We start from the raw sequence: 26,136 nt of genomic DNA on the forward strand, positions 1-26,136 counted from the left end.
CATGGAGATGTGGATATTTTTTATATTTTCATGAATTTGGCATCGACATAATGGATGAATGATTATATCAAAGACAAGTTCATAAAATATAAAAAACAATAATAAGTAATAAAATGTCACTTATGTAAATATAATATAAATAATAAAAATATTAAACTTATTTAAAAATCGTAGAATATTTATTTATTTAATTAATATTTTTTTTCGTTTAATAATGTTTCAAATATCCATCACCATCAATACTATCAATATTTACTTGAACATTTTTGTGAAATTAAGAGCTCGAAATTTTGGCGTGGATGGATATTTTAAACCTGGGTCTTTATCGGATAAAGAATAATAAATTTTAAAAAATACAGTTTGAAAAGAAAATGAAAGAAAATAAAATGGTAAAGAAATATCCAGACTCCAAAGGCGAGGAAGGAGCCTTGCACGCATGAACCAAAACCAGAAGCTTAATCCTTCTTCTTCTTCTTCTTCTTCTTCTTCGTTTTGAATTCTGATACTTACCCTTTTCTTATCATCCTCATTCTCGCCCCTTCCATGGCAATGGCTTCCATTTCTCTGGACATTGCTTCCGCCTTTTTGAGCATCCCTTCTACTTCTAGGCGCTCTAACCATATTTCTTCCCGGCTTCATTCTGCTTTTCTCCCATCTCGCCCCTTCACCTTCACTCTCGCGTCTTTTCAATCAACTCCTCTCCCCGCCATCGGCTTCTCTCTGGCGCCCAAACGAAGTTTAAGAAGATTCTCGGTCTTCGCCTCCACGGCCACACCCACATCGGAGAGCGATGAATCCGACGTTTTGACGAAAATTCCGCCCGATGACCGGATTCCGGCTACGATTATTACCGGCTTTTTGGGTTCTGGGAAGGTATAAACTCGCTCTTTCTCTCTCTCTCTCTTTTACGGGTGTGTGTGTATGTTTCTGTGTGTTGGGCTGTCTTAGTTCTCTATGAACTATGGGAGAAATTAAGTAGAGTTGGGAGTGTTGTTTTGATGTCTTATGCTATTTGGATTGATATTAAGGGAGTATGTTTCGTTGAAATTACTGTTCAGAGGGTATTGTTCAAATCTTAGGAATAGAGGTTACAGGTGAAATAAATTTCACTTGGAATTCCGGAGGTTTCTTTTTATTTCATTTGCATCTTATAAATCCTTGTTTTGGGTTTTTCATTTCCATGAAATTGCCAGTCCTGCTGTTTGTTTACTCGTCGCCTCTTGAGTTAAACAATATGCGGGGTGGGGAATTCGAACCTGACCCCTTGGTGGAGGTTATGCTAATAGAGTTATGGTCATCTGGGCATTTACTTGTTGCCTTCTGAAGAAAAGAAATTGGTTGGAACTGAAATTTTCTGACTTCGGACGAATAAGGGATTGTTTCTTTAAGTTTCTAACACTGGACAGTGAATTGAGTTCTTTAAACTATAATTTAAATATATTTTTGGTTCTGCTTTCATGTGAATCTTTGCAGACAACATTGCTTAACCATATTCTAACAGCAGAGCATGGGAAGCGAATTGCGGTAATTGAAAATGAGGTACGAGATAGAACTTTATGTGCTTGATCATGTGGCTCCTTATGGATGGATTATATATTTAACTCTGTGTCTTGTCTTAAAACTACAGTTTGGAGAAGTAGATATTGATGGTTCTTTGGTTGCTGCAAAAACTACTGGAGCTGAGGACATTGTTATGTTGAATAACGGATGTCTTTGTTGCACCGTGAGGGGTGATCTTGTACGGATGATATCAGAGCTGGTTAATAAGAAGAAAGGGAAATTTGACCATATTGTGATTGAGACTACAGGTATGAAGAGTTTCCCAATCATAAAATGTCTGTCCTATTCATGATGATTTCATGTGACGTTTTATTATATGTTCTACGACATCATTGGTAATATGTAGGATTGGCAAATCCATCACCAATCATTCAGACATTTTATGCTGAGGACTCGGTTTTTAACGATGTGAAGTTGGATGGTGTCGTCACGTTAGTTGATGCCAAACATGCAACATTCCACTTGGATGAAGTTAAGCCAGAAGGAGTTGTAAATGAGGCTGTAGAACAAATTGCTTATGCTGATCGAATCATAGTAAACAAGGTATTCATGATAGGTGACTGATTTAGCCCCTCGAGATATAATGTTCAAACAAGTCAGCTTAACTTGTGAGTAGGTTTTTCTCAAAGCCAAGCCTGTTTGTAATGCCATAACTTTTTTAACCCCGTGGCATTTCGATTGAAAATCTGCTTGTAATTCTGCTTTTAAGGATTGTGCATTCAAGTAAATGTCAATGGCCTCCTTACTGATAATGCAATCTAGAAAATTTGGCCGTGGTATTCTTAGGTAGGTGGTGGGCTTCTTAACATGCTATTATGACTCTTGTCCAAATTGTACTACAAAAAAAGAAGTAAAATAGCCAACCTTGAAATTTTTACTTGAAATAATCTTTAGTTTTTGCTCCAAGTGCTTGGCTAATTCGTGAACTGTATACCACTAGACTGACCTTGTTGGCGAGCCACAAATTGCTGATCTGGTCCAACGAATAAAGGTTAATATCACTCAACACTTTTTCTTATATATTTGATTCGTTAGCTTTTGAATGTGTAATTTATGTTTATTTTTTCTTCCAAGAATAGAAAATAAACCGCATGGCTCAATTGAAGAGGACAAAGTATGGCCAGGTTGACTTGGATTATGTTCTCGGGATAGGAGGCTTTGATTTGGAGAGGTAGTCCCATACCATCTAAAATTATTTCCATTGTCATTGAAAGAGAGAACTCCGGATTCTTTTGTTGTCACTCTTTCTTGAATGCTAACACCTTGTTGGATAAAAATATTCATTTTGATTCACTTTTATATATTTGTCTTATTGCCATTTTTTTTTTCTCTTCCTGGTGCTTAGCTTTTTGTATATACTTACCATTCCTGCTTGATTTTGTATTGTTAAGTTTTGTTCTCCTCCTCATCCTCATTTCATGTTTTCAGGATAGATAGTGCTGTTGATACTGAATCAAGGGAAGACCATGCTCATAGTCACCATGACGATCACAAGCACGAACATGACCATGATCATCATCACCACAATCATGAACATGACCACAAGCACGGTAAAATTATGTGCTCATATAATCATGTTACATCCATTGTGCGTCACTTGAGTGCTACATTTTATACCCAGTCATGCCACTCTTCAATGAAATTGCTTGGAGATTCCGATCATACATGGATTACATCCTCGTGGTTCTTGTTTTACCAATTCAAGTACATTTTATGGCAAAAATTGGCAAAAATTTACAAAGAATTCATGTATTTTGTTCTCATTTATAACGACGTCCCTATGTAGTGAATGAAACTACTTTAAAAACACATTGCTCAAAGTGCAATGCTTGAATAGATTGTTTCAGCGTCTTGATCATGGAATTGGGGTTGTACTAAGTTATCGGTTTTTTTTTCATCTAACATCAATTTTCAACTGTTTAATGCAGACCACCATTCGCACGATCACACGCACGACCCTGGCGTTTCTTCTGTCAGTATTGTCTGTGAAGGAATCTTGGATCTTGAGAAGGTTGGTGTGGAGATGAGTTTTATTGTCATCAAAATGAACTCTAATATTCTTCATTGGACTACTAATTTATCATGCCTTCCCATATTAAGAATGCCTCATGAGTATTTTCTTTAACCATTGTTTCTTCGTCATGGCTATATGTGCTGGTTTGACTCAACCGAAAGATTTTCACCTCTTTGTTGGTATCGTTCAGGCAAACATGTGGCTCGGTACGCTATTGTTAGACCGCAGTGATGACATATACCGGATGAAAGGTCTCCTATCAGTTCAGGGTATGGATGAGCGATTCGTCTTTCAGGTGAGTGAAAGAAAAATCAATGAAACTAATGACTAATGATGTTTTTCTGTTCAGTGATTGTGAACAAACCAATACTTCACTAAACCACTAAATAGAACCTACAACTTTAGGTTTTTAGTACTTGGTATCAAATTTTTGAAGATTTATTGTATTAATTCCCCTTCTCTTCATCTATAAGTCGAAATGTTTTCGAGTTCAGTAATGTGTTTTATGGGTGTGACAGGGTGTTCATGATATATTCCAAGGTTCGCCCGATCGATTATGGGGTCCAGATGAGCCGAGAATCAACAAGATTGTATTTATAGGAAAAAACTTGGATGCAGAAGAGTTAGAGAATGGCTTCAAAGCTTGTTTATTGTGATAACCTTCTATCTGGCAACATTACATGATTTTGGAAAAATATTGCAGGTGAAACATTAATAAGAGAGTTTTCTTTTTTGATTTTTGATTTTTGTTTATTTTCCTCCACATCACTAGTCTTATTTTATAATGAAATCTACGGCTGAAGTTGATCCAGTTCATTCAATCTCTTTTAATTTAAATTTCTAAATTTCGATACTTGGGTTTATTTAAGCATAACTTCATTAAAATATTGATTTTTTTTAAGGTATTGTAATTAAAGTGTGGGGTGGGAATCGAATCTCAGACCTCAAGGTCGATAGTACGAGCACTATGTCGGTTGAACTATCTTCTTGTTGGCAATATTAACTTTTTTATAAGGCTTGGATTGTGAAAATTTAAACTTGGACTAAATTGAGTATATGTTAATCACTAATGAGTTATGTTGGTAGAAAAAATAATCAAGGTATGACCTTTTTTTTTAAAATCAAAAAGTTAATGCATGTTTGATACTTTCGTTTTCGTTTGCTTCAAGTCATTTTAAAAAAAATCAAAAATCAAATATAATCAAAATGACCTTTATTTCGGAAAGAAAGTCACTTTTTTCTTTCTCTATATCGATCTTTAGCAACCACCTTTGACGATCAATTGGGCATCCAACTCTAACGAACCCCTTCCGACAACCAACTTCAACCAACGACCACTTCTAATAGCTAGCTCTATCGACCAATTTTGAAGGACTATTTTTAAATAAAAATTTAAAATTATTAGTTTGTAAGGTTCATAATCATCTTTAATTTTTTCATAAAAAATAGTCAAGTCAATAGGAATACTTTGAGTATATAACAAATCAAACAAAATTTAAAGATTTTTTTTTAACAAGTATAACCAAACACAAATATTTTTATTTTAAACACTTTATAAAAAGTATATAAATGCAAACAACTTTTGAAAAACGTTTTTTCCTTACTCAATCCAAACAAGTTTTTGATAAATAGATACAAGTATAAATAGAAACCAATGCCAAAATGGATAAAATATTGTCGATATAAACTACATTTTGCTATTAAAACAAAAAGGAAAATCTACAACATTTGTAATCAAACTTGAAAAAAAAAAATTTAAAAAAAAATTGGGACGAGATGAAAATGGAAGCAGAAAGTTTCAGAAGAATGGCGGCAACTTCGTAGATCGGAAAATGGCGAATTTGGAAGTTTGAGAATATGAATAACGAATCCCATTCTCCTTCAAAAACCCTTCCAACAAATCTCTATCTCTTTCCGGTTCTTCACTCTCGCATTCCATCTCATAATTCCGTCCGAAATCGAAAATAGTTTCATCCAATTCCAATTTTAATCCTCTCCATTCATACACTCTTCTCACGTTCCTGAATCCCCCCAAGCACACGAACCCATCAATCCCATACTCTTCTCTCACTCTCTCCACAATCTTCGACGATTCCATTACCAGCATCCGATTCGGCTCCTCAACGCAGGCGCGGCCGATCGACGGCTCCAGCGTCTCTTCCTCCTCCTCGATGCGGCTGATTCCGTCGGAGATTGTAGGTTTCGCTTTGAGAGAGAGGACGCAGTGGGAGTCGTCGTCGTAGAATCGGATCCGGAGGACGGCGAGGTTGGAGGAGAGCTCGGCGTTGGCGCCGTCGAAGAAGATGTTGTGTTGATTATGAGTTTTGATGTGGTGAGAGGAGAGGAGGTGGGAGAGTTTGTGGTGAGAGGAAGAGTCCGGGAGGCGGAGCTTGATTTCGACCTCCACTGGCGGTGGTTGGTTTGGGTTGGAGAAGAGTTTTGTGGGGCGGAGTGAAAGAGAGGGGAAGAGGAGGAATGGGCTGCGATTGCGGCGGAGATGGAAGGAGTGGCCGGAATTTGGAATCCATTGGAGACTCATCGTTGGGGTTTTGGGACACAAAATAACGTGGGATTAGCCTTTCAATTTCAGCCACTAACGAGTTGAGATCATATCATTTTCTCCAAACATTTTTTACACACTTTTTGGTGCGGATATGTTAAAATCTTTTTTGTAAATCATCTTTTCATTTTTCAAAAACACACTTTTTTACTCCACCAGTTTTCTAAAACGGGGTCATGTTTACCAATTCATAATGAAAATTATTATAATCTTAATAAAAATTTATTGATGGATCATTATATGGACCTAAATTCTAAACATAATTGAATTATTTTTAATCATGTTTACTTAAAATTACAAAGATGATAGTAAATTTGACAAATTCATATTTTTCATATTATTATAGTAATAATATCTATAATAATAACAATAATAGCAAAGATAGTAGATCTAATTTTCAACTACAATTATATTGAACATTCTCTGTTCCTCAATCAGATTTTGATTACAAATTTGGAGGCAGACCCCACAATTCTTTACAATTACGGAAGATAAGTAAAAAGACAACAAACTTAATCAACTAAGATCCACTTTTTAAATTACCATTGATAGACTATATTTCATCTTGGCAAAATGTGACCTAAGTGTATTCTATTTTTAAGTTTTCAAAATGTATCTTTTTAGTTCTAAGTATTTAAGAATAGGTTTAAATAGTATTTGAAATATTCTTTTTATATAATTTTAAATAGTTACATGATCTTTTAAATTAGACAAATAAGTTTTTAAAATAATATTAGAGAGGAGAGTTTTTTTTTCTAAATTTAAAATAATAAAAGAATTTTTTAGAAATTGAAAATAAGTATTTAATGAACAAAATTTTACCTCAATTTGGTCAATAATTATTTTAAATTAATTAGTAAGCATTAATACTATACTATATGTGAGTATTTAGTAAAAAGTCGAGTTTAAAAGCATAAATCTTAAAATCTAGAGATCAAATTAAAACAGAACTCAAAATTCAAACCTCAAAGATAAAATTATAATATTTTAAAACTTAAAGAACTAAATTGAAATCGAACTAGTAATATTTTGAAATCCAAAGATCTGATAGCTATGGGATTAACTATCAGTGGTGGCCAACATAAATATAACTTACTAATTAAACATACATCCTCAACCAAAATATCAGGTGTTCAAATTAGATTTATTGTGTTGATTGTTGAATACTGAAAATCAAGTCTCCAATTTTACATGTATCTAAGAAAAAAGAGAGATCATTTTTCTTTCATAAGATGCAAAGATTTGGCAGAATCTGTCAATGCCAGCAAATTTGCTTTGAAATGTTTGAAGACTAGAGATATATTTGTTTGGTGGTGAAAGATTTCTGATAGGCCAACACCACTTCTCCATTCCTGTTTTCTCCACCAAATCCACAACCATATAAACTCAGTAATAGAGAGAGGGCTCTATGTAATGCCACAAAATAATCATTACAATGATGCTATGGAAAATCATGAAGGTAGAAGAATTATGGAACTAAAGTCATCAACAAGCATAAGGCTTGTAAGTAGGTTTGAAAGTATTAAGAACATTTTTGTCATATTCAAAATTACTTTAAAACATGTTATTAATCATTCAAAACCAATTCTAGTGGTATAAAAATAACATTTTTTTAGTACAACAATTGTGAAGATGAAAGGTCGAACCTCCGACTTCAAGAGAGGGAGTGCATGTCAATTTCCGTTAAGCTAAGCTCATTCTACTGGTATAAAAATAACATTTAAAAGTACAAAATTAAACATTAAATTGATTGATTAAAGACGTTTTGGAATGGTTTTGAAAATAAAATATGAATTTTAATAATTTTAAAATCACTACCAAACGTGCCTAAAATGTTACTTCTCAACTTCTTCGATTAAAAAGTTCAGAAATTCAAAGTATATGACAAGACTCAGATCATTTTACCTTAGGAAGATGGAGTGTCTCATCATGATCTTCAAGAGAAGCCATCAAAGCAGCAGCTACCTCATTACAGAATGTATGGCTTCTGTTTATGTTCTGAAATTGCTGGTTTATCTCATACACAAGATTTCTGCTTTCCTCCAAATTGTTAAACAAAGCTTTCTTCATAGCTCTTGTATCTTCTTCAAGAATGCTCAGTCTTCTACTGATATTTTCAACTTCACAAGCTCTCACTCTCGAAGTGGGACCGACTTTCGACGAGTTTTTTGCAGCCCCATTTCGATCAAATGCTATTAAAACCAACTCATGATTTGAACCATCTGCTTCAGTTCCATGCCCATGAGAGCGTTTTTGGTGTTCTTCCATTGTAGCTGCTTTAGAAAACAGTCAGCTTCATCAACTTCTGAGGCCAGTTTGCAAGTTCTCTCGGTCGTTGCGTGAAGTTTTTGAAACACAAGAAGAGTTTTTTTTAGTTGGAATGTAAAATTTCTCTAGCTTTTGGGCTTCGAAGAGAGAGAGAAGAAGGGAGAGGAATTTATATTTGGGAATCAGTGCCATATGGAGAATGTGAAGAGGATGATAATAAAGTTTAGCTTCAATAGCATTGGAAAAATAAAACACGATGAAAAGCTTTAGCCTTTTCATGTTCTCAACAAAAAAAAAAAAAAAGGAAGAGAAATTTTGGTAGGGAAAAAAATAAGAAAGAAAGAAAAAGATGAATAGGTTGGGTAAAAGACATGATTGTGACATGTGAATGAGTGTTGCAATGGCAAGTAACCAAGCTTCGAAGGTACAGGAAATGAACTCAACAGAACATACCAAAATTTTCTTTTCTAGAGAGATTTGCTGCACATTTCTCAAGATGAAGTTTTAAGAGTAAACCTGTTATCAGAGGATGAAGTTTGTAAGTCGGTGGATACGACGAGTCTCTAATGGGTGGCTTTTGGATTGTTGTGTCAATCTCATGTGGCAAGTTTTGGCTCCATTTCTACACAAGCCAAGTCTTGTAAAATCCTGCAGCATTTCCAAACCGTCAACCTTATCTTCACCTTGCAAGACAACAATGAAGTGAAAGGGTTATGTTAAATAAGATGGTCTTGGATGTATTGTCTGAATTACCCAGAACCAATTCAGATGATCCCCATACATACATTTAAAACAATTTAAATGGCTAATCAGAATTCCTCAATTTCTTATGATATATTTCTCCTATAAATATTATCATGTCTCAATCGTTTCATTTTTTGAGTTCAGCAGTAGTTAGAGACGGTAGTTGATGCAAATTTGATGATAAATAATTCGTTTCAGAGAGATTTTCATTAGGATGGTTCGTAATCTTTGAAATAAAAATCTGTCTACAAAAGGATGAGCCACAGGCTTGAATTGAGCAAGTAATTGCATAAATGAACATGTTTGAACAATTGAAGTTCATCAACGCTGAACTTGCTTGAGAAAGACATGATACATGACACTTCAGCTAGTAATTTATTGTTTCGTTTCTCCTTGTCGGGAAAGGGAAATAGGGAGTGGACAAAAGAATAGTTGAAGTAGTCATCTTAATCGACAGGAACCTCAACCTCCATTTTCAGGTCAGAATTGCCAAGAATCTGCAAAAGAACAAAAATAAATATTACAAATATATTGCAGGATAGGGAATATATGAATAAAGAAAATTATGAATGAATCACTGCAAGTTCAAATGACAAGTCAGTACAATAATAGTTTGCACGGGATCACAAAAGTGAACTAGATGGCTTATAGGAAAATACATGGAAAAGTTGGCATAGTGCAAGACACCAAGTGATATGAACAATAAAGTAGTTCTGAAGTGTGGAAAATAAGCAACTCATCCATGATTAGGTAGAACGTTTTCATTCAGATGCTGAAGAATCAGTAAGTTTTAAGTCTGAAATGATTTTATTGAAATAGAAGAAAAGAAGACGACACAAGGAGTTTACGTGGAAAACCCTAATTCAGGAAAGAAAAACCACGATAGAAAAGGACTTTATTATTTAATGTCATCCGTACAATAGACCCAACCTAAGGTGAAACCCTAATTTAGCAAATATAGTATAAATTACAAAAATGCCCTTAGGGCTAATTCAACGTATTCCAACACTCCCCCTCAAGTTGGGGCGTAGATATCGACAAGACCCAACTTGCTAATACAAGCTTCAAACATCTGTCTCAATAACCCTTTCGTAAAAACATCTGCAATCTATTGGACTGAAGGTACATAGGGAATACAAATAGCTCCGCAGTCTAACTTTTCTTTAATAAAGTGCCTGTCAATTTCCACATGTTTGGTTCTATCATGTTGCACGGGATTATTCGCAATACTGATGGCAGCCTTATTATCACAATACAGCTTCATGGGCCCCAGACTACTCTCGTGAAGATCAGATAAAACTTTCTGCAACGAGATTTCTTCACACACTCCCAGATTCATATCTCTATACTCTGCCTCAGCACTACTTCTGGCCACTACACCCTGTTTTTTACTCCGCCAAGTTATCAAATTTACCCATACAAAGGTACAGTACCCTAAGGTTGACCTTCTATCAGTTACAGATCCGGCCCAATCTGAGTCAGTATATGCCTCGATGCTCCGTGTATCATGTTTCCTAAACACCAAGCCCTTCCCAGTGGTGGACTTCAGGTATCTCAAAATTCGAGTCACAGCTTCCATGTGCTCCTCATATGGACTCTGCATAAACTGACTTACTACACTCACAGCATAGGAGAAGTCGGGCCTAGTATGAGACAAGTAAATCAGTTTTCCTACTAAGCGTTGATACCTCTCCTTATTCACAGGAACTCCTTCTGAAATGCTTTTCAGTTTGCTATTGACCTCAATAGGAGTGTCAATAGGTTTACATCCAGTCATTCCTGTTTCCTTTAACAAGTCCAAAGTGTACTTCCGCTGAGATACAGATATTCCTGCTTTTGATCTTGCCACTTCCATCCCTAGAAAATATCTCAAACTACCAAGATCCTTGATTTCAAATTCACCTGCCATCCTTTGTTTTAGCTTAGCAATTTCTGTCGTGTCATCCCCTGATAGGATGATGTCATCAACATACACTACCAACACAGCAATCTTTCCTAAGGGTGATTTTTTGGTAAACAAGGTATGATCAAAATGCCCCTGAATAAACCCTTGGGACTTAACAAACACGGTGAACCTGTCAAACCATACCCTAAGGGACTGCTTCAACCCATATAAAGACTTCCTGAGTTTGCAAACATGATTCCCAAAGTTAGCTTCGAAACCTGGAGGTGGACATATAAACTTCCTCTTCTAACTCACCATTTAGGAAGGTGTTCTTTACATCTAGTTGATGTAGGGGCCAATCTTTATTTACGGCGACTGACAGAAGAACACGAATCGTGTTTAACTTAGCCACTGGGGAAAAAGTTTCTGAATAATCAATCTCATACGTCTGAGTGACCCCTTTAGCAACTAACCTGGCTTTATACCTCTCGAGTGTTCCGTCAGACTTATACTTCACTGTGAACACCCACTTGCAACCAAATGTTTTGTGACCTCTAGGGAGAGCTGCTAACTCCCAAGTCTTATTTGTCTCGAGAGCTCTCATTTCCTCCATTATTGCTACTTTCCACTCGGGAACTTCCATGGCCGCATGTACACTGGTAGGTATTGCTAGAGCATCCAGCTGAGTAGTAAAAGCCTTAAAACCAGGAGATAAGTTACTATAGGTCAGAAAACTATGCAAAGGGTATTTTGTACATGACCTGGTTCCCTTTCTCAGAGCAATTGGCATATCCAGAGTGGTATCATAGTTGTCAGTTTTCATCTGTCCCTCTTCAGTATCAGACTTTTGAGACAATTCTGCATCTTCTTGAGGATCTTTCAACACCTCATTACCTCCTGAAGTTTCAACCTTCTCTAAGCTCATTTCATCATTTTCTATGTTCCCAGACTTCTCTTCAAGACTCTTCTCTAAAACAACGGAATCTTGAACCTAAGCTAGTTCCGACGCTTGGACACTTTCCGATGGAACACCAGAGGTTTCCTGAATTTCCTTTCTGAGATTCTTCCTATAGTATGTTATCCAGGGCACTTGTCTAGTAAGAAGAACCGACACGGGAACAACAGGAGCAGAGTTAGGTTTAAGACTAGGTAGACTGGGAACAACAGGAGCAGAGTTAGGTTCAAAACTAGGTAGACTAGGTCCAGGAACATTGGGGCTAGGCTCAGGTTCAGGAATATTAGGACTAGGCTCAAGATTAAGGCTAATGGGTATGGAGTACGTGGAACTGTTAGTCTCTTCATTCGTGGTCTCCCCCTGAAGATGACTAACGGGAAAGAACGGTTTATCTTCAAGGAACGTGACATCCATAGTGACAAAATATTTTCTGGAAGATGGATGAAAGCATTTATAACCTCGCTGATGAAGGGGATACCCGACAAACACACATTTTTTAGCTCGTGGAGCAAACTTAGTCCGGTGTGGACCATGAGTATGAACAAAGGTTGTACATCCAAACACACGAAGAGGAACATCAGGAATAAGACGAGTAGACTGATAGGACTCTTTGAAGCACTCAAGAGGGGTTTGAAACTTTAGAACTCATGAAGGCAATCTATTAATTAGATGAGCTACAGTAAGAACCGCATCTCCCCACAGGTACGAAAGGAGAGACGCTGGAATTATCAAGGAACGAACAACTTCAATGAGATACCGATTTTTCCGTTCAGCCACCCCATTTTGTTGTGGAGTATATGCACACAAGTTTTTATGGATGATCCCTTTTGACACTAGGAATTCCTGGAAGGTGTGGTTGACAAACTCACGACCATTGTCACTCCGAAGAATGGCAATCTTTGTGTTGAACTGTGTTAATATAATGGTATAGAACTGTTTGAAGGTAGATAAAACCTCGGACTTATCAGCAAGGAGATATACCTATGTAAGTCGGGTATGGTCATCGATGAAAGTTACAAACCACCGTTTACCAGACAAGGTAGAGATGCTTGAGGGACCCCAAACATCACTGTGGACAAGGTGAAAAGGCTGGGTAGGTTTACAGGGCTAAGAAACAAACGACACGCGAGGTTGTTTAGCACGTATACAGACATTACAAGATAATGAAGAACATTCACATTATGGAATAAATGAGGAAATAAATATCGCATATATTGAAAACTAGGATGTCCAAGACGAAAATGCCACAATAAATAATTTGTTTCAGACATAGTAAACGAAGATAAAAGACTAGTCCTAAACAAGCTTCTGGAGGAAGCATCTGCAGAAAGGAAATATAGGCCTCTGTCATATCGGACAGTGCCAACATCTTCCCTGAGTTCAAGTCCTGAAACAAAGCAGTATCTGGTGAGAAGAAAACTCTACAGTTCAAATCTTTTGTTATTTTTCTTATTGATAATAAGTTGTAAGAAATTTTGGGCACATGTAAGACATTTTGCAGAATTAATCCCTGAAATGGTGACAGTCTGCCTTTTCCAGCAACAGGAGCGAAGGACCCATCCGCAATTCGAATCCTCTCATTTCCAGCGCTTGGATAGTATGAGAGAAACCGGTCGGATGAGCTAGTCAAGTGATCAGTCGCTCCTGAATCTAGAATCCATAACTCATTCCCTTCAACAAGGAAACTAAAAGATTGAGGGTTACCTGATTGAGCAACTGTTCCGATCCCTATGGTACCTGAATCACCAGGATTGGTCACTGGAGGCTGTGTCTGAGGTTGTGCAACCCCCTCAACTGATTCACCCACTAGAGCACACCCAGATTTCGACTTGTCATTCGGAGGGCGACGTTTACCATTTGGAGGGCGACCATGCAATTTCCAGCACTGATCCTTCGTGTGCCATTGTTTTTTGCAATGCTCACATACTGGGGGTGTTTTACTATTCTGTTTGTCACCATCAGCTCCAGCAGACTTTACTCCGAAGGCAGTTGACTCTACAATGGTAACACCTGGCCCGTTCATTGCACTCAATCTATCTTCTTCCAATCTAACCTCTGAAGAGACCTCCACAAGAGATGGAATTGGTTTCTGCCCTAGTATTCAACTCCGAACTGTATCAAATTTGGGTGCAGCCCAGCAAGAAAATCATACACACGCTCAACCTCTTCTATCTTGGAGTATTGAATTCCATCTTGGGGGCAATTCCAGATGATCTCCCAACATAGATCCATTTCTTGTCATAACAACGACATCTTGCTGAAGTATGACGTTACATCTATGCTCCCTTGTTTGCATTCGTGAACCTGTTTACGTAGAGTATACGGGCGGGATGCGTTCTGACGCCTCGAATATAACCGTCGGACTGCATCCCAAATATCTCGGGCAATGGCTAAATAGAGTAAAGGTTTCCCGATTTGTGGTTCCATGCTACTGATTAACATTGAGCGGAGCAAAGAATCCTCTGCCTTCTAGACATGCTCTTGAGGATCCCCAGGATACGGTCGTGGTATCTCTCCAGTCAAATATCCAAACTTATGGCGTCCATCAAGAACCATTTTAATTGTTTGGGACCAAGAGAAGTAATTTTGCCCATTCAACTTCTCTCCCATGATCATTCCTACAGAATTTCCAATAGTTCCAGATAAAAAATTAGTAGTAGGGAGTAGGAAACATTGATACCGGATTTTCTGAATACATCGGGGAAGAATCATGGCCATTCAATCTGGCTCCAAGAGCGGCCATCTATTGCTGGAGACTAACCAATTGTTGTTGGAGTTCCACATGAGATTCAGATCTGGAATTTTTCTGTCCAAAAACCATGGGATTTTCTTCAACAGAATCACCCATTCGAAACTGAGGCTGAACTGGATACACATGAGGAAGAAGCTGTCCACCATGGTACTGTGAAGAAGCTACTGTCGGAAGTCCACCGGCGGCAAAGTTCGGCAACCCGTGATCGGCGCTGCTCCCAGACGGTTGCGATGGTGGGTAACGGACAGAAGGCTCGGCGATCGGCTGCAAGGTTGAAGAAATCGCGCCGATCTGACCCGACCCGACAGCTGGAGCAATTCGGCTGAGCCACCTGGGATGATGGTTCGGAGATAGCGGTCAACTGCTGCTTGAATCACAGCCTCATTAGTCAGCGTACCTTCACTTATCAAGTTTGATGACTGAGTCTCTTCTATCGGGCTACGATTTCATCACCTTACTCTGATACCATATTGAAATAGAAGAAAAAAGATGACACAAGGAGTTTACGTGGAAAACCCTAATTCAAGGAAGAAAAACCACGATAGAAAAGGACTTATTATTTAATGTCATACGTACAGTAGACCCAACCTCAAATATAAATAGAATGAGGTGAAACCCTAATTTAGCAAATATAGTATAAATTACAAAAATGCCCTTAGGGCTAATTCAACGTATTCCAACAAATTTCAATAATGAAATCTAAACTTCAACAAGGTACTGTTATTGATGGTTATACAAACTTCCTTAAGATTGCAAATATGATTGTTAATGACTATTGATCACAAATTTTCCTTGAGATTTCAGCTAACTTATCTTTGTGGTAACATTTGGCTAATTATTTGGACGATTAATGTACACCATTTTCTCGATTTAATTCATCCAAGTTTCAAATAATTATTAATCATTTTTGTGTTTGTATACTGAGACAGATTAGCAGGCCACTGACTCACTTGATCTTGTTGGTACAAATGAACAAGAGTGAGATTTATGATAGAAAAAGTAAAAACAAACCTTAACGAAATCATCCTGGGTGAAATGGAACTCCTTTGTGTAACCTGCTTCCTCCAGAAGTTGGCTCAAGACTTGCTGCAAAAGAGATAAAAGGACAAACTTTTTAATATGGCATGTGCCATGGAAAATATATACAATTCTCCCAGTGCCTCGTAAGATTTAGTGCAGCGTCTAGAGTACCTTTCTTTGGTCATCAGACATGAAGGGACCGGACAAATCCTGTAGCACTTCTATCATGTCATTGAAAGACACCTTCCCATTAAAGTCCACATCGTAAACTTTGAACATAACTGATGAAACAAAAACAAATAATAACTGATGAGTCCAAGCTTTTTCAATCAAGACAACAAACTCATTAAATCAGCATAACATTGACTAAGATTTTAGCTAGTCAAATTTTTAGTTAAAGGAGTATGATGCTGTAATAAAGAAAACGAATGACAAGAAAAGAAAAGAGGAGCTACAGTGCCCTGTTTCTGATAGGCAGAAGGAGATATAACTACTGAAGTCAACCCCTCTCTCTCACTAGAAATGAAGACTGCAATTCAATTAAGAAAGAAGGTTATTAAGATGTAAATTTTGACCAATACTCTTACACTAATCAAAAAAAATGGCTACCAAAATCATGCAGATAACTTTTATGATCCAAAATCATACATCAACTAACTAAAACCCAAATTCACAATGTTACCTGGGCCCTATTGAGCAAATTACAATAAGTTAACTTGATAATACTATATAGAAGCTCATTTGAGAACCTTTTCTCACTATTGATACTTCCAGAAGAAAACTACAATCATATTGGATAGTTATTGTTAGAAGTGCAAATAAAGTCTCACGTTAGTTAGGGAAAGGAGAGAACCATGATGTATGTAAGACAGTTATCTGCATTGTGGAGACAGGTGGAGGGTTCATTGTCCTTATCAATTTCAGAAAATCCCAATACCATCAAATTCAAAACATGAAAATGTCAGCATTGTTTTGACAGAAGTGCAAAAAAGGAGGGAAAAATTGATCTTAAACACTCTGTTTAATATTCCAATGTTGAAATCATGAAATATTTCTAAGAAACGTCTTAAATGGAAAATTCACTATTCCACACCATTTATGTACAGTTAAGTATGAAAAGTAGAAATACAAACGAGAATTCTGCTCAAAACTTTAAAGAAAAATTTTAGAATAACAAAAGAACATTGTTAACAAGCAAATGTAGAGTGTCATCAGACAGGATCTACACAATTGCAAGTATGCATTTCATACGTACATTCAATTTTACGTTGTATGCTAGCTTTAGCACTAAATGCAGACAAAATCGCCAAGAAATCCTTAAAGTTCAAACCATCAACCATCTTCAGCAGCCTCTGGGGAACACAAAAAGGAAAGGACAAAGGACAAACTATTATTCACCGATTAAAGTACACGAACTTCACAAAACCAGATATAGAATTTTACTATTTCAAGAAATTAATCGTAGAAATGGTTCAAAAATAACCTGAGAAAGAGGATTCATAGCGAATTCTGGGACTGATAAGAACTCATCGGCCAAGATATATCCCTTTGAGTTTCGATCGAGTTGACAAAATCTTTGATACAGGGACACTATTTCTTGTTGCGTAACTGAATTGTAGAGCCAAAATGAATGAGAACCGAGAGAAATTAGAAGGGAAGAGTATGGAAAGAAAGAATATAGAACAGAAATCGAAAAACACTCACAAAGATTATCGCAGTGGCGTTGAACTTCTTCAATATCATATTGAGTGAGCATCGAGGAGGAGTTTCCCATTGTTTGACGCTGAGATTCAATACGCGCAAATCAAAATCTACCTTCTCACGCCGAAGAAGAGGTAGAATGTAGGCAGTTTGCACGGAGGAACAAGATTGCTGAGAATTTGCTATAGTAGAAAGGGGAGAAATCAAAACAAACTGTAGGAATCGCTGAAGATCGAAAACTTATCAAATTAAGAGAACGAACAAATTGAATTCTGTGGAGTTATTTTTCGATTGATCATAAAGTTTTCCAAGAACCCAAATACAATCGGATCAGAAATGGAGAGAACTGGGCGATCTGGAGCTGGGAACTGTATACTGAAAATCAAGGGCCCTAACGTTTCCGTTTCTGTTTTCTATTCTATTTCTCATTTTTTAAAAAACTACAAAAATTGAGAAACTACACCGATTCATTGGTGTGCCTCCAAAATCTTAAAATTAAACCTCACATTGGACCTTTTTTTATTTTATTTTTCTTTCTTTTTATATTTCCAATTTCTCTATATTCTTTTTATATTTTTTTATTTATATTTTCTTTCTTTTATAGTTCCTTTTTCTCTATATTTTTTATATTTCTTTTATAATTATTAATTTTCTTCTTTATTTCTTTTATATTTCATTTTTTTATAAATTTATATTTTTTTATTTTTCTCTATTTTTATATTTCTTTTATAATTATTCATTTCTGTTATTTATATTTATTTTTTATTATTTTTAAATATCTATATTTCAATCTAATTTTGAATTTTGAATTTTCAAATATTTAGGTTTATATATTATTTTTATTTTTAAATTTTCAGGGTTATTTTCAAATATTTAGATTTATATATTATTTTAATTTTAAAATTTTAAATTTTCAATAGGATTGTTTACAAATATAGGAAAATAAACCAAAATATTTACAAATATAACAAAATTTCACTGTCTATCACGATCTATCGCAAATAGATTGTAATATTTTATTATTATTTAAAAATATTTTCAATAATTTTGTCATTTAAAATAATTTTTCTTTTCAATATGTATATATAAATATTTTTTTAATTTTGAATTTCAAATTTTGCAAAATGCATTTTATATATTTTTTAAATTTTCTAACATACGAAACAAATTATAATTTTATAATAATATAAATTTTGGTTACTAAGATATTTATTTATATTCATTTTAATATTTTTACAACCACGACATTTACATAATAATATAATTGAGTTAAATTTGAGACTACATCATTTAAAATTTAAAACTAATGACGTGAGTGAGAAATAATATTGTAAATCAAATTTTAGCAACATATGAATGATAAAAACAATTGCATTATCGATATTAATTTTACATTGGGATTTATGTGTATTCAATAGTTTAAATATTTGATAACTATTTTTTATACTTTAGTGCATGTTATATATCTTTTTATTTTATATAATTAGATTATTTTAAACTATAAAATATGAAGAAAAAAAATGTAAGGAAAAAATACAAAAAACGAAAAAAAAGAAATAGATATCACACAAATTTTTATTCTTATTTCTTTTTTCCAAGAAACGGAAACATGAATAGTTATCAAGCATATTTCTATGTCTTGTTCTAAAAAAAGAGAAAACAAGAAACAAGAAACAGGAAATGAGAAACGGAAAACAGGAAATGAGAACTGTAACCAAAGCTTGACCCCTAACAAAAACGTTATCAAACGGATCGATGGTTTAAATCTTCACCCTTAATTTGTACTAAAAAAAAACGCTTAATCAAAGTGAGTTAATAACTACGAATTTGTAGTTGGAATTTCCTACAATTGTAGTATATTAAAAAAAATGATAATTTCAATCTCTACTTGACATACCTGGGATCAAGAAGGGCGAACAATATTTTTATTATATTCTAAAATAAAAGGATAAAAAAAACAGTGAATTGGATATAAATAATAAATATTTTAACTTCCTTAATAAAACATAAAAATATTAATTTATTCAATTAAATACTCTCGAACTTTTGTTTGTTTTTATTTATTCATTTATTTTAGGAACCATTATGTGCTACTTTTGTAGCGATCAACATAAATTTTAAGTACTTTTATAGTAAATAATGAATGAAGATGGTATAAAAAAATTTATAACCCTAATATTAGAAATTTTCTCATTTCATGAAACATCAAAAGTGAATAAAAAAAAACTTAGAATTTTGATCTACTCATTGGGTATCAAAAATTCGTCAATATTTTGATTATATCATTAAAAAAAACATAACACATAAAAACTAAACGTATTTTAATTTTTTTTTGAAGAAACTTAAAAATATTTATTAATTAAATTAAATATTCTTCTTGGACTTTTTGTTTTCACAACTTTTCTAGGAATATCAACATCAATATTTCATGAAACATCAAAATTTTAGTCGATATCTTGAATTACTTCGTACCGTTATAATTTAGACTAGTGATTTTGGCATAAGAAGTCCCGAAAATAGAAACAAAACTATCAGATCGGCAAAAGTAAAATGATTTTTCACACAAAATCTAAGAACATGAAATATAATATAAAGATGAAATTATTAAAAAATAAAAAATAAAAAAAGAGGAAAATAGATGAATGTTGAGGCCATTACTGAATTCTGTCCGTAGCTTATACAAAAGTTAAAAAACGAAGCATGCATAGCTTACAACAGAACAACTGAACAAGAAGACATTGAGCGTTATTGAAAAATCCACCAGAATCCATTCCGGTAGTAAAATGAAAATATCTTTTTTTCCTTTTTCTGGGAGGTGGATGAGGTTTTGACAAATTAAATAATAATCAAACCAACAATCTACGGCAGCTTGATTGATTACATCCCAGATTTGCATTATTGGAGGAAGTAAATGGAGGTTTTTCAACAAGCGTCAAGGTCCCGGCATGGAGGTGGTTTTGGGTCGCTTAGTAAGGTCGTGTTTCCTCCTTCAGGTCCACACCGAATGCGTCCTGGGTTTTGTGTGCCATGCTGAAATATGGAACAGAGATGTTACATTTTAGATCATAAACCAGCATCGTGGAGAAAATTACAAAGAAATCTGGGAACTCGACATCTGCAAGCCAGTTAGTTTCTCACCGGCGGTTTCTCCCCTCTTCTCAACATCTCTACTATCTCGACGACCCGTTTCGGAGTGACATCTTCCTGAAAATGGAAAAATTACACGTGAACTCAAGAAAATACTTGTGATTTGAGCACAAAGAGTCTATTTTGCTTGGTTGAATGAAAATATTACGCTGCACCCACATAGTAATTGTATGTGTATCCTTCAGATCCATTAGAGTAATCGGCAACTGTGATCATTGGAGCGTTAACACAGCATCCCTGCAGAAAATAAGCAGATATCAGGTCATAACTTGCTTACGTAACTCAACGAGTTAGAGTTGGTATCAGTATGTCAGAGAATATAGTGAAGAAATGGGGGAATTTATCTAAACAATTTGACCAGCATTAGTGGAGAATTTGAAGTAAACGTGACATGAGGATGATGATTAATAAATTCAGAAGCAGTTTGGGAAACCAACATCTCGTTTTTCATCCAAATGAGAGAACTAAACGAGAGAAACGAAGAGCAGGGCCAGGAATGAGAAACTGCTACACTCCATTAAACCAAGCTATTAAATAAGCAAAAAGAGTTCACTGTGAGGTATCTCCTTAAAAACACCAAGTTTCACAGAAATGAAAATGCATTGGAGCCAAAATATCAATTGCAATTTCAACAGCCCATTCAAGAAAGCCGAACTCTCCCCCAAGAAATGAGTTCTACACAAAATAATGCCCGTCTCCTCTCCCGCTCCAACTAGGCTAAATACATGATAAACTAAGGCCCACTAACATAATGGCCGAACATAAATACCATATAACAAACAGCCAAAAGATGAACAGAAACCAAAAGAAAAATCAGGCAGAAGTACTAACTGGTCCATCCCTGGTCCACGGTCCTCCTGACATAAGTATTTGTAAGTAATTAGGTCTCATTTATGTCGAGATCCTAGAAATCTTCTGTTTTGGGATCCCATTGTGAGTAAGATCCATAAAGAGGGTCTCGTCAAGGAAGAACAGCTTTTTCTCAAAAGATGGCATGCTTTACTACCATTCAATCTATTTTAAGTGGGATCCCAATCTACTTTTTAATCCTGTTTTAGGATCCCTATGTCAGTAAGTAAAACCTTGAAGAAACTTATGAAGGATTTCATTTGGTGAGGAGTTGAGGAGGAGTTGAGGAGGGGAAAGAGTCACGCTTAGTCTAGTTGGGGGTGGTAACGAAGGTCCTTGGGGGTTTAGATATAGGCAATTTGAGAACCCAAAGCAAGGCCCTTTTGGCTAAATGACTGACATTTTCATCATGTTCCTAATACTTTATGGCATAAGATCACAGTGAGCAAATATGGATTGTTCCCTTCCCAGTGGATCTTGAGGGGTCAAAAGCACTTCTAAAAAAACCCTTGGAAAGGTCTTGTCGAGGAGCTTCCTTTCTTTCCTATTTTCGTCCATTGTTTGGTGAGGATAGGAGGTATACTTTTTTTTTTTCTAGGAGGATAAGTGGTTGGGGGAAAGACCACCTTGCTTTATGTTTTCTCGTTTATATCAGCTATCTGTCTAAAATGAAGAATTGTTCGGTAGCTACTGCTCTGTCTCATACTATGAAGCTCCGTCCCGTCTATTGGGATTCCGTCCTACTTTGTCTAATAGAAAAACGACAGACATCACTCTTCTTTTTTATGCTTGAGGAGTTCTGTTGCACTCTATGGAGAGAAGGGATGCTTGTATTTGGAGCCTAGATCGTCCAGAGGTTTTACATGTAAATCCACTTTTTTGTTTGGTAAACCCTTCTACCTCAGGTGGTTGTCTTTACCTCAATGTACAAGGTGAAATTTTAAAGTTGGTTAAGTTTTTTATGTGCCAGGTTCTCCACAAAAGAGTTAAAACTTTGGACAGAGTGTCGAGGAAGGTGCCCAACTTGGTTGGGCCACTATGTTTCATTCTCTGCAGAAGCCCCTTTGTAATTTGTCTCCTCCTCTTGAGGGTTTTTTTTGTATTAAATAAAATGTATAAGAAGGTCAAGGTAGATGCCAAAGAAATAGAATGAGAGAAAAGGAAAGAAATCTCACCATGCATTCCATTTCTCCAACAGAGAACAGACCATCCTTTGTTACTTCTGCACATTAAAAAGATTATGGGCTTATCTTCAGATCTATATACCTTCAAGGTTCTAATGAGTAAATTGTAAAATAAGAAAAAGTAGATAGATTTGACAATATAGTTATGATTATTATTATAAAAGCTATATTATATAAATTTAGATTGTTGTTCATATGAGATCAAATATTTTGAACATATATGTACCAGCTGAACAGCAATAAGTTGAGTAAGTTTAACTCTAGACTTCCAATCGCTTGCAATAATTATGAATTCTACAATGCCCATCATTTCATGAGCAAACTGCTACATAACACTCACCATTGCGCTTGACTCCCAAGTGCTTTAGTAAAGCATCTTCTATTTCCCGAGAGCCACGAATCATACATGGAGTAGTACCACAAACTAACAAGTGGTACTTCCCCACCTGAAAATCAATTAATGAAGTTCAGCAGGTTAGCTGATAACCACACAATTTTTAAATATATATACACCAGAAATCCAGGACTTATTTAATTCTCTCACCTTAGCTCGATTGAACATTGAATAAAATGTTGCAACTTCATATACGCGGATGGGAGCAACCTCTACAACCTTAGCTACCTGAGTCAATCATAAAAGTACCTTTTCAACGAAATATTGACATAACATCCATCATATTCAAAGGCTTAAGTAATTTTCTATTAAGACAATCAACTTCCAACCAACCTATGGTTCAGAGTTATATCCTAACTCATAGTGAAAAATTAATAATAATATCATTGGCAATTTAGAAAGGGCATACCTTTGTGGTTAAGAACTAATAGAATTAAAGGGGTTTCACAAATCTCTCAGAGAATGGAATGCCAATTAATTGTAAATAGCTATACTTGAAAATTTTAAATATAGAAAAAGCAGCAAACGTCTTGTTTAAAAATATGAAGAGCATGCATTTGTTTTGTTCCGAAGGGTGCTCTTGTTTTAGGTTATTGTATTTAAGGAAATCATTTTGGGGTCATGGTTGTGTGCATAATTGAGATCAAATATTTTTAACAAGTACCAAAGTTGGGAAAATAGTTCAATTTAGCCAAGCTCAGGGATCTCTTTTGCTAATTCATAATTATTAATTGAGATGCCTTTATATCCCTGGCCTAAAAGCTAGTTGTTATTTCAACAGAAGGTAAACAGAAGCTGGGGGGACAAAAGGTTCCTTGATATTGGGAGCAATATTCAAGATAGCTTTTGTTTGGATGTTATGCACAACTAAACTATTGGTGGACCACATCAAGCAAGTCATGTCTACTTCCCCGACCCCAAAGGAAATAATAAATGAATAAAGCACACAAAACCATGTAGAGAGGCAAAGGCTTTAGCAAATCAACTATGAGGGATCAAATGCAGTGTATGTGGAATGATGGTAGAAATATTCACATCAGATTCTGAATAAAAAAATTTCATTTGTTTGGAGGGATCATCACAAATGGTTGAAGTATGTTGTTTTCTGTACATAAAATATTCAACATTTTTTAGAATGCTTCAAATTACTGACACAACATCAAATTAAAAAGCAACTGCAAAGCATAGGCCAACATACTGCGTTCATTGCAGAAACAGGAAGCCATCCTCCATGCTGCTGTTGTGCAAGATCTAACAAAGGAATGACTGCAGATTGTTTATAGTTGGAGGGGTAGTGGGATAATATCTCTGCAATCTGCACACGAATAAGATCAACTAAACCCCTTTGATAAGAAATATTTTATTGATGATATGAAATTACAAGGAGCAAACATCTATTCCTGTTGGCAACAACAATATTAAGCCATAAACTATTTTAAAATAATAATAAATATTAAGCGAACATAAGTATGAATGGTTGTAAAACCAAGTATGACATTAAAAAGCCCACCAGAAAATCTACCTCTACAACCAAAAGGATATTTAAGCTTCCACCCATTACATAGTGACGAATTCATCACATATTTGTGAGAATAAAGTTTCTAAAAGCACAACATTTGATTAATACAATGTAGTTACCAAATGCTGGACTTACGATGATATTGTGATTTCATGTATGAGCGGGAGGAACAGACTTTCAAACAATCTATCAATTATGTTGCCGCATCATGTATATTGAGTATTATTTTGGTTAAATCCTCCCGGGCTACATTCTAACCATCAAAAACCACAGAAAGATGTGCGTTGGTATCCATTGCATCATTCTAGTCATATACATTGGTCTCTTACTTACAGTGCTCCTTTCCTCTTTAATTGAGATGAGATGATGTGCCATAAGTTGATCGGTTCGAAGAAAGACAACTATAAATAACAAATCGTAGTGAGTCTCGTCCGTCCTTCCGAGTCGTTCGATCAAATTAGCAGAATAATCATTTTTTTAAAGAAAGTGTCATAAAACAAGTAAAATGCAGAACAATATCGATCTAGTACGCATCCAGATTTCGTACATAAATAAAGATTAAAGCATTCCCGGCCGGAACAAAAACGCCATAAATCCCAAAATTCCGAGAGCATTCAAAACACCAACCTTTTTCTTGTTTGCCTCGGAGAATTCCCAGGGAAGATCGGGATTGTTATCCGGCGAATCAACATGCTGCAACACGTTAAAATTCGAATCCATGAGCTCAACAAGAAAATTATGGCTTTCATTCAATTCACGCAACACAAAAGAGAGATAACGAAATTAGATGCATAACAGCCGTGGACTCACATAGTTGAAGGCAGTTGAGAAGCATCGCGAAGTCTGTAGCATACAAAAACTCAAATTAGATAAGGGAATTAGGGGATGAAAGAAAGTGAAAGAGAGAGTGAGATAAAACCTGACGGAAACTTTGCCGGATTCCGGCAAGACGATTGGCAGCCAGGCGAGCTAGCATTTTCGGAGAGAGAGAGAGAGATGAATTTTAGGGCCTAACAATGGAGCTCGATTCAGGCTCAGAGTGAGGAGGAGAGAGAGAGAAGCTACCCGCTGCTTCGCTAGAGTCGTGAGATGTTGGGAGAGACGAGCCCGTTAAAACTTAAAACGATTCTTCGGCCCATTGACTCGATTTGGATACGTTCGATGGGAAGAATAGCTTATTTTGTATTAAATTACAGATTTGACCCTATAATTTAGAAGAAAGTTTGAATTTAGATTGCGTTTACGTACCCGTTTGAGATTTTAGGTTGTCATCGTAATTGAATTGCATTGTAAAGAGAATGAGGAACGAGTTATAATGGTAATCCGATTATCATTGATGGTATTTATTAATATGTAATGAGAATGAGTTAAAAAACACATTGGTGCTGTTTACTTTTTGAATGAAATTTAAGGGCGCGTTTAGGATGAAGAGTTTGTTATTATAGTCATGGGTTATTATATCGTTGGTTATAATAATTTGTATTTGGGATATAGATTATTTTAGTTTGTGTTGTAATAGTATATGTTTGAGACGTAAACTATTTTAGTTTGAGAATGAAATAGTAAACACTATAACAAATAATA

At 35.5% G+C, this 26,136-nt stretch overlaps 4 protein-coding genes across 7 annotated transcripts; 1 reads left to right on the top strand and 3 right to left on the bottom strand.

Moving 5' to 3' along the window:
- Window positions 1–368: 368 nt before the first annotated feature.
- Window positions 369–4,319, top strand: LOC120070301 (P-loop guanosine triphosphatase YjiA). The gene is made up of 10 exons (XM_039022220.1): window positions 369–873; window positions 1,474–1,539; window positions 1,628–1,808; window positions 1,907–2,103; window positions 2,501–2,551; window positions 2,640–2,731; window positions 2,989–3,110; window positions 3,489–3,571; window positions 3,765–3,869; window positions 4,093–4,319. The coding sequence occupies exons 1-10, from the start codon at window positions 544–546 to the stop codon at window positions 4,228–4,230; spliced, it is 1,365 nt and encodes a 454-aa protein (XP_038878148.1). The 5' UTR covers window positions 369–543; the 3' UTR covers window positions 4,231–4,319.
- A 918-nt stretch (window positions 4,320–5,237) lies between these two features.
- Window positions 5,238–6,183, bottom strand: LOC120087710 (triphosphate tunnel metalloenzyme 3-like). The gene has a single exon (XM_039044584.1). It carries the CDS (start codon window positions 6,111–6,113, stop codon window positions 5,373–5,375), a length of 741 nt encoding a protein of 246 aa, XP_038900512.1. The 5' UTR covers window positions 6,114–6,183; the 3' UTR covers window positions 5,238–5,372.
- A 978-nt stretch (window positions 6,184–7,161) lies between these two features.
- Window positions 7,162–17,931, bottom strand: LOC120085919 (calcineurin subunit B-like). 4 transcript variants are annotated; one of them, XM_039042272.1, is made up of 6 exons: window positions 17,463–17,921; window positions 17,242–17,366; window positions 17,014–17,110; window positions 15,930–16,039; window positions 15,750–15,824; window positions 9,320–9,643 (listed from the first exon to the last, which is right to left on the bottom strand). In XM_039042272.1, exons 1-6 carry the CDS (start codon window positions 17,530–17,532, stop codon window positions 9,593–9,595), a joined length of 528 nt encoding a protein of 175 aa, XP_038898200.1. In that variant the 5' UTR covers window positions 17,533–17,921; the 3' UTR covers window positions 9,320–9,592. The 4 variants fall into 4 exon arrangements, with proteins under 4 accessions (XP_038898278.1, XP_038898200.1, XP_038898359.1 ...); XM_039042431.1 differs by lacking the exon at window positions 9,320–9,643 and adding an exon at window positions 15,042–15,197 and having other exon boundaries at window positions 17,463–17,924; XM_039042501.1 differs by lacking the exons at window positions 9,320–9,643; window positions 15,750–15,824 and adding an exon at window positions 16,214–16,287 and having other exon boundaries at window positions 17,463–17,931.
- Window positions 17,932–20,086: 2,155 nt separating this feature from the next.
- On the bottom strand, window positions 20,087–25,681 carry LOC120070363 (NADH dehydrogenase [ubiquinone] flavoprotein 2, mitochondrial). Its single transcript, XM_039022303.1, has 10 exons — window positions 25,472–25,681; window positions 25,363–25,395; window positions 25,180–25,245; window positions 24,232–24,348; window positions 23,184–23,261; window positions 22,980–23,085; window positions 22,631–22,677; window positions 20,766–20,843; window positions 20,598–20,663; window positions 20,087–20,489 (listed from the first exon to the last, which is right to left on the bottom strand). The coding sequence occupies exons 1-10, from the start codon at window positions 25,526–25,528 to the stop codon at window positions 20,382–20,384; spliced, it is 756 nt and encodes a 251-aa protein (XP_038878231.1). The 5' UTR covers window positions 25,529–25,681; the 3' UTR covers window positions 20,087–20,381.
- Between the last annotated feature and the right edge of the window lie 455 nt (window positions 25,682–26,136).

This window comes from Benincasa hispida, chromosome 1, assembly GCF_009727055.1.
Source record: "Benincasa hispida cultivar B227 chromosome 1, ASM972705v1, whole genome shotgun sequence".
NCBI lineage: Eukaryota > Viridiplantae > Streptophyta > Magnoliopsida > Cucurbitales > Cucurbitaceae > Benincasa > Benincasa hispida.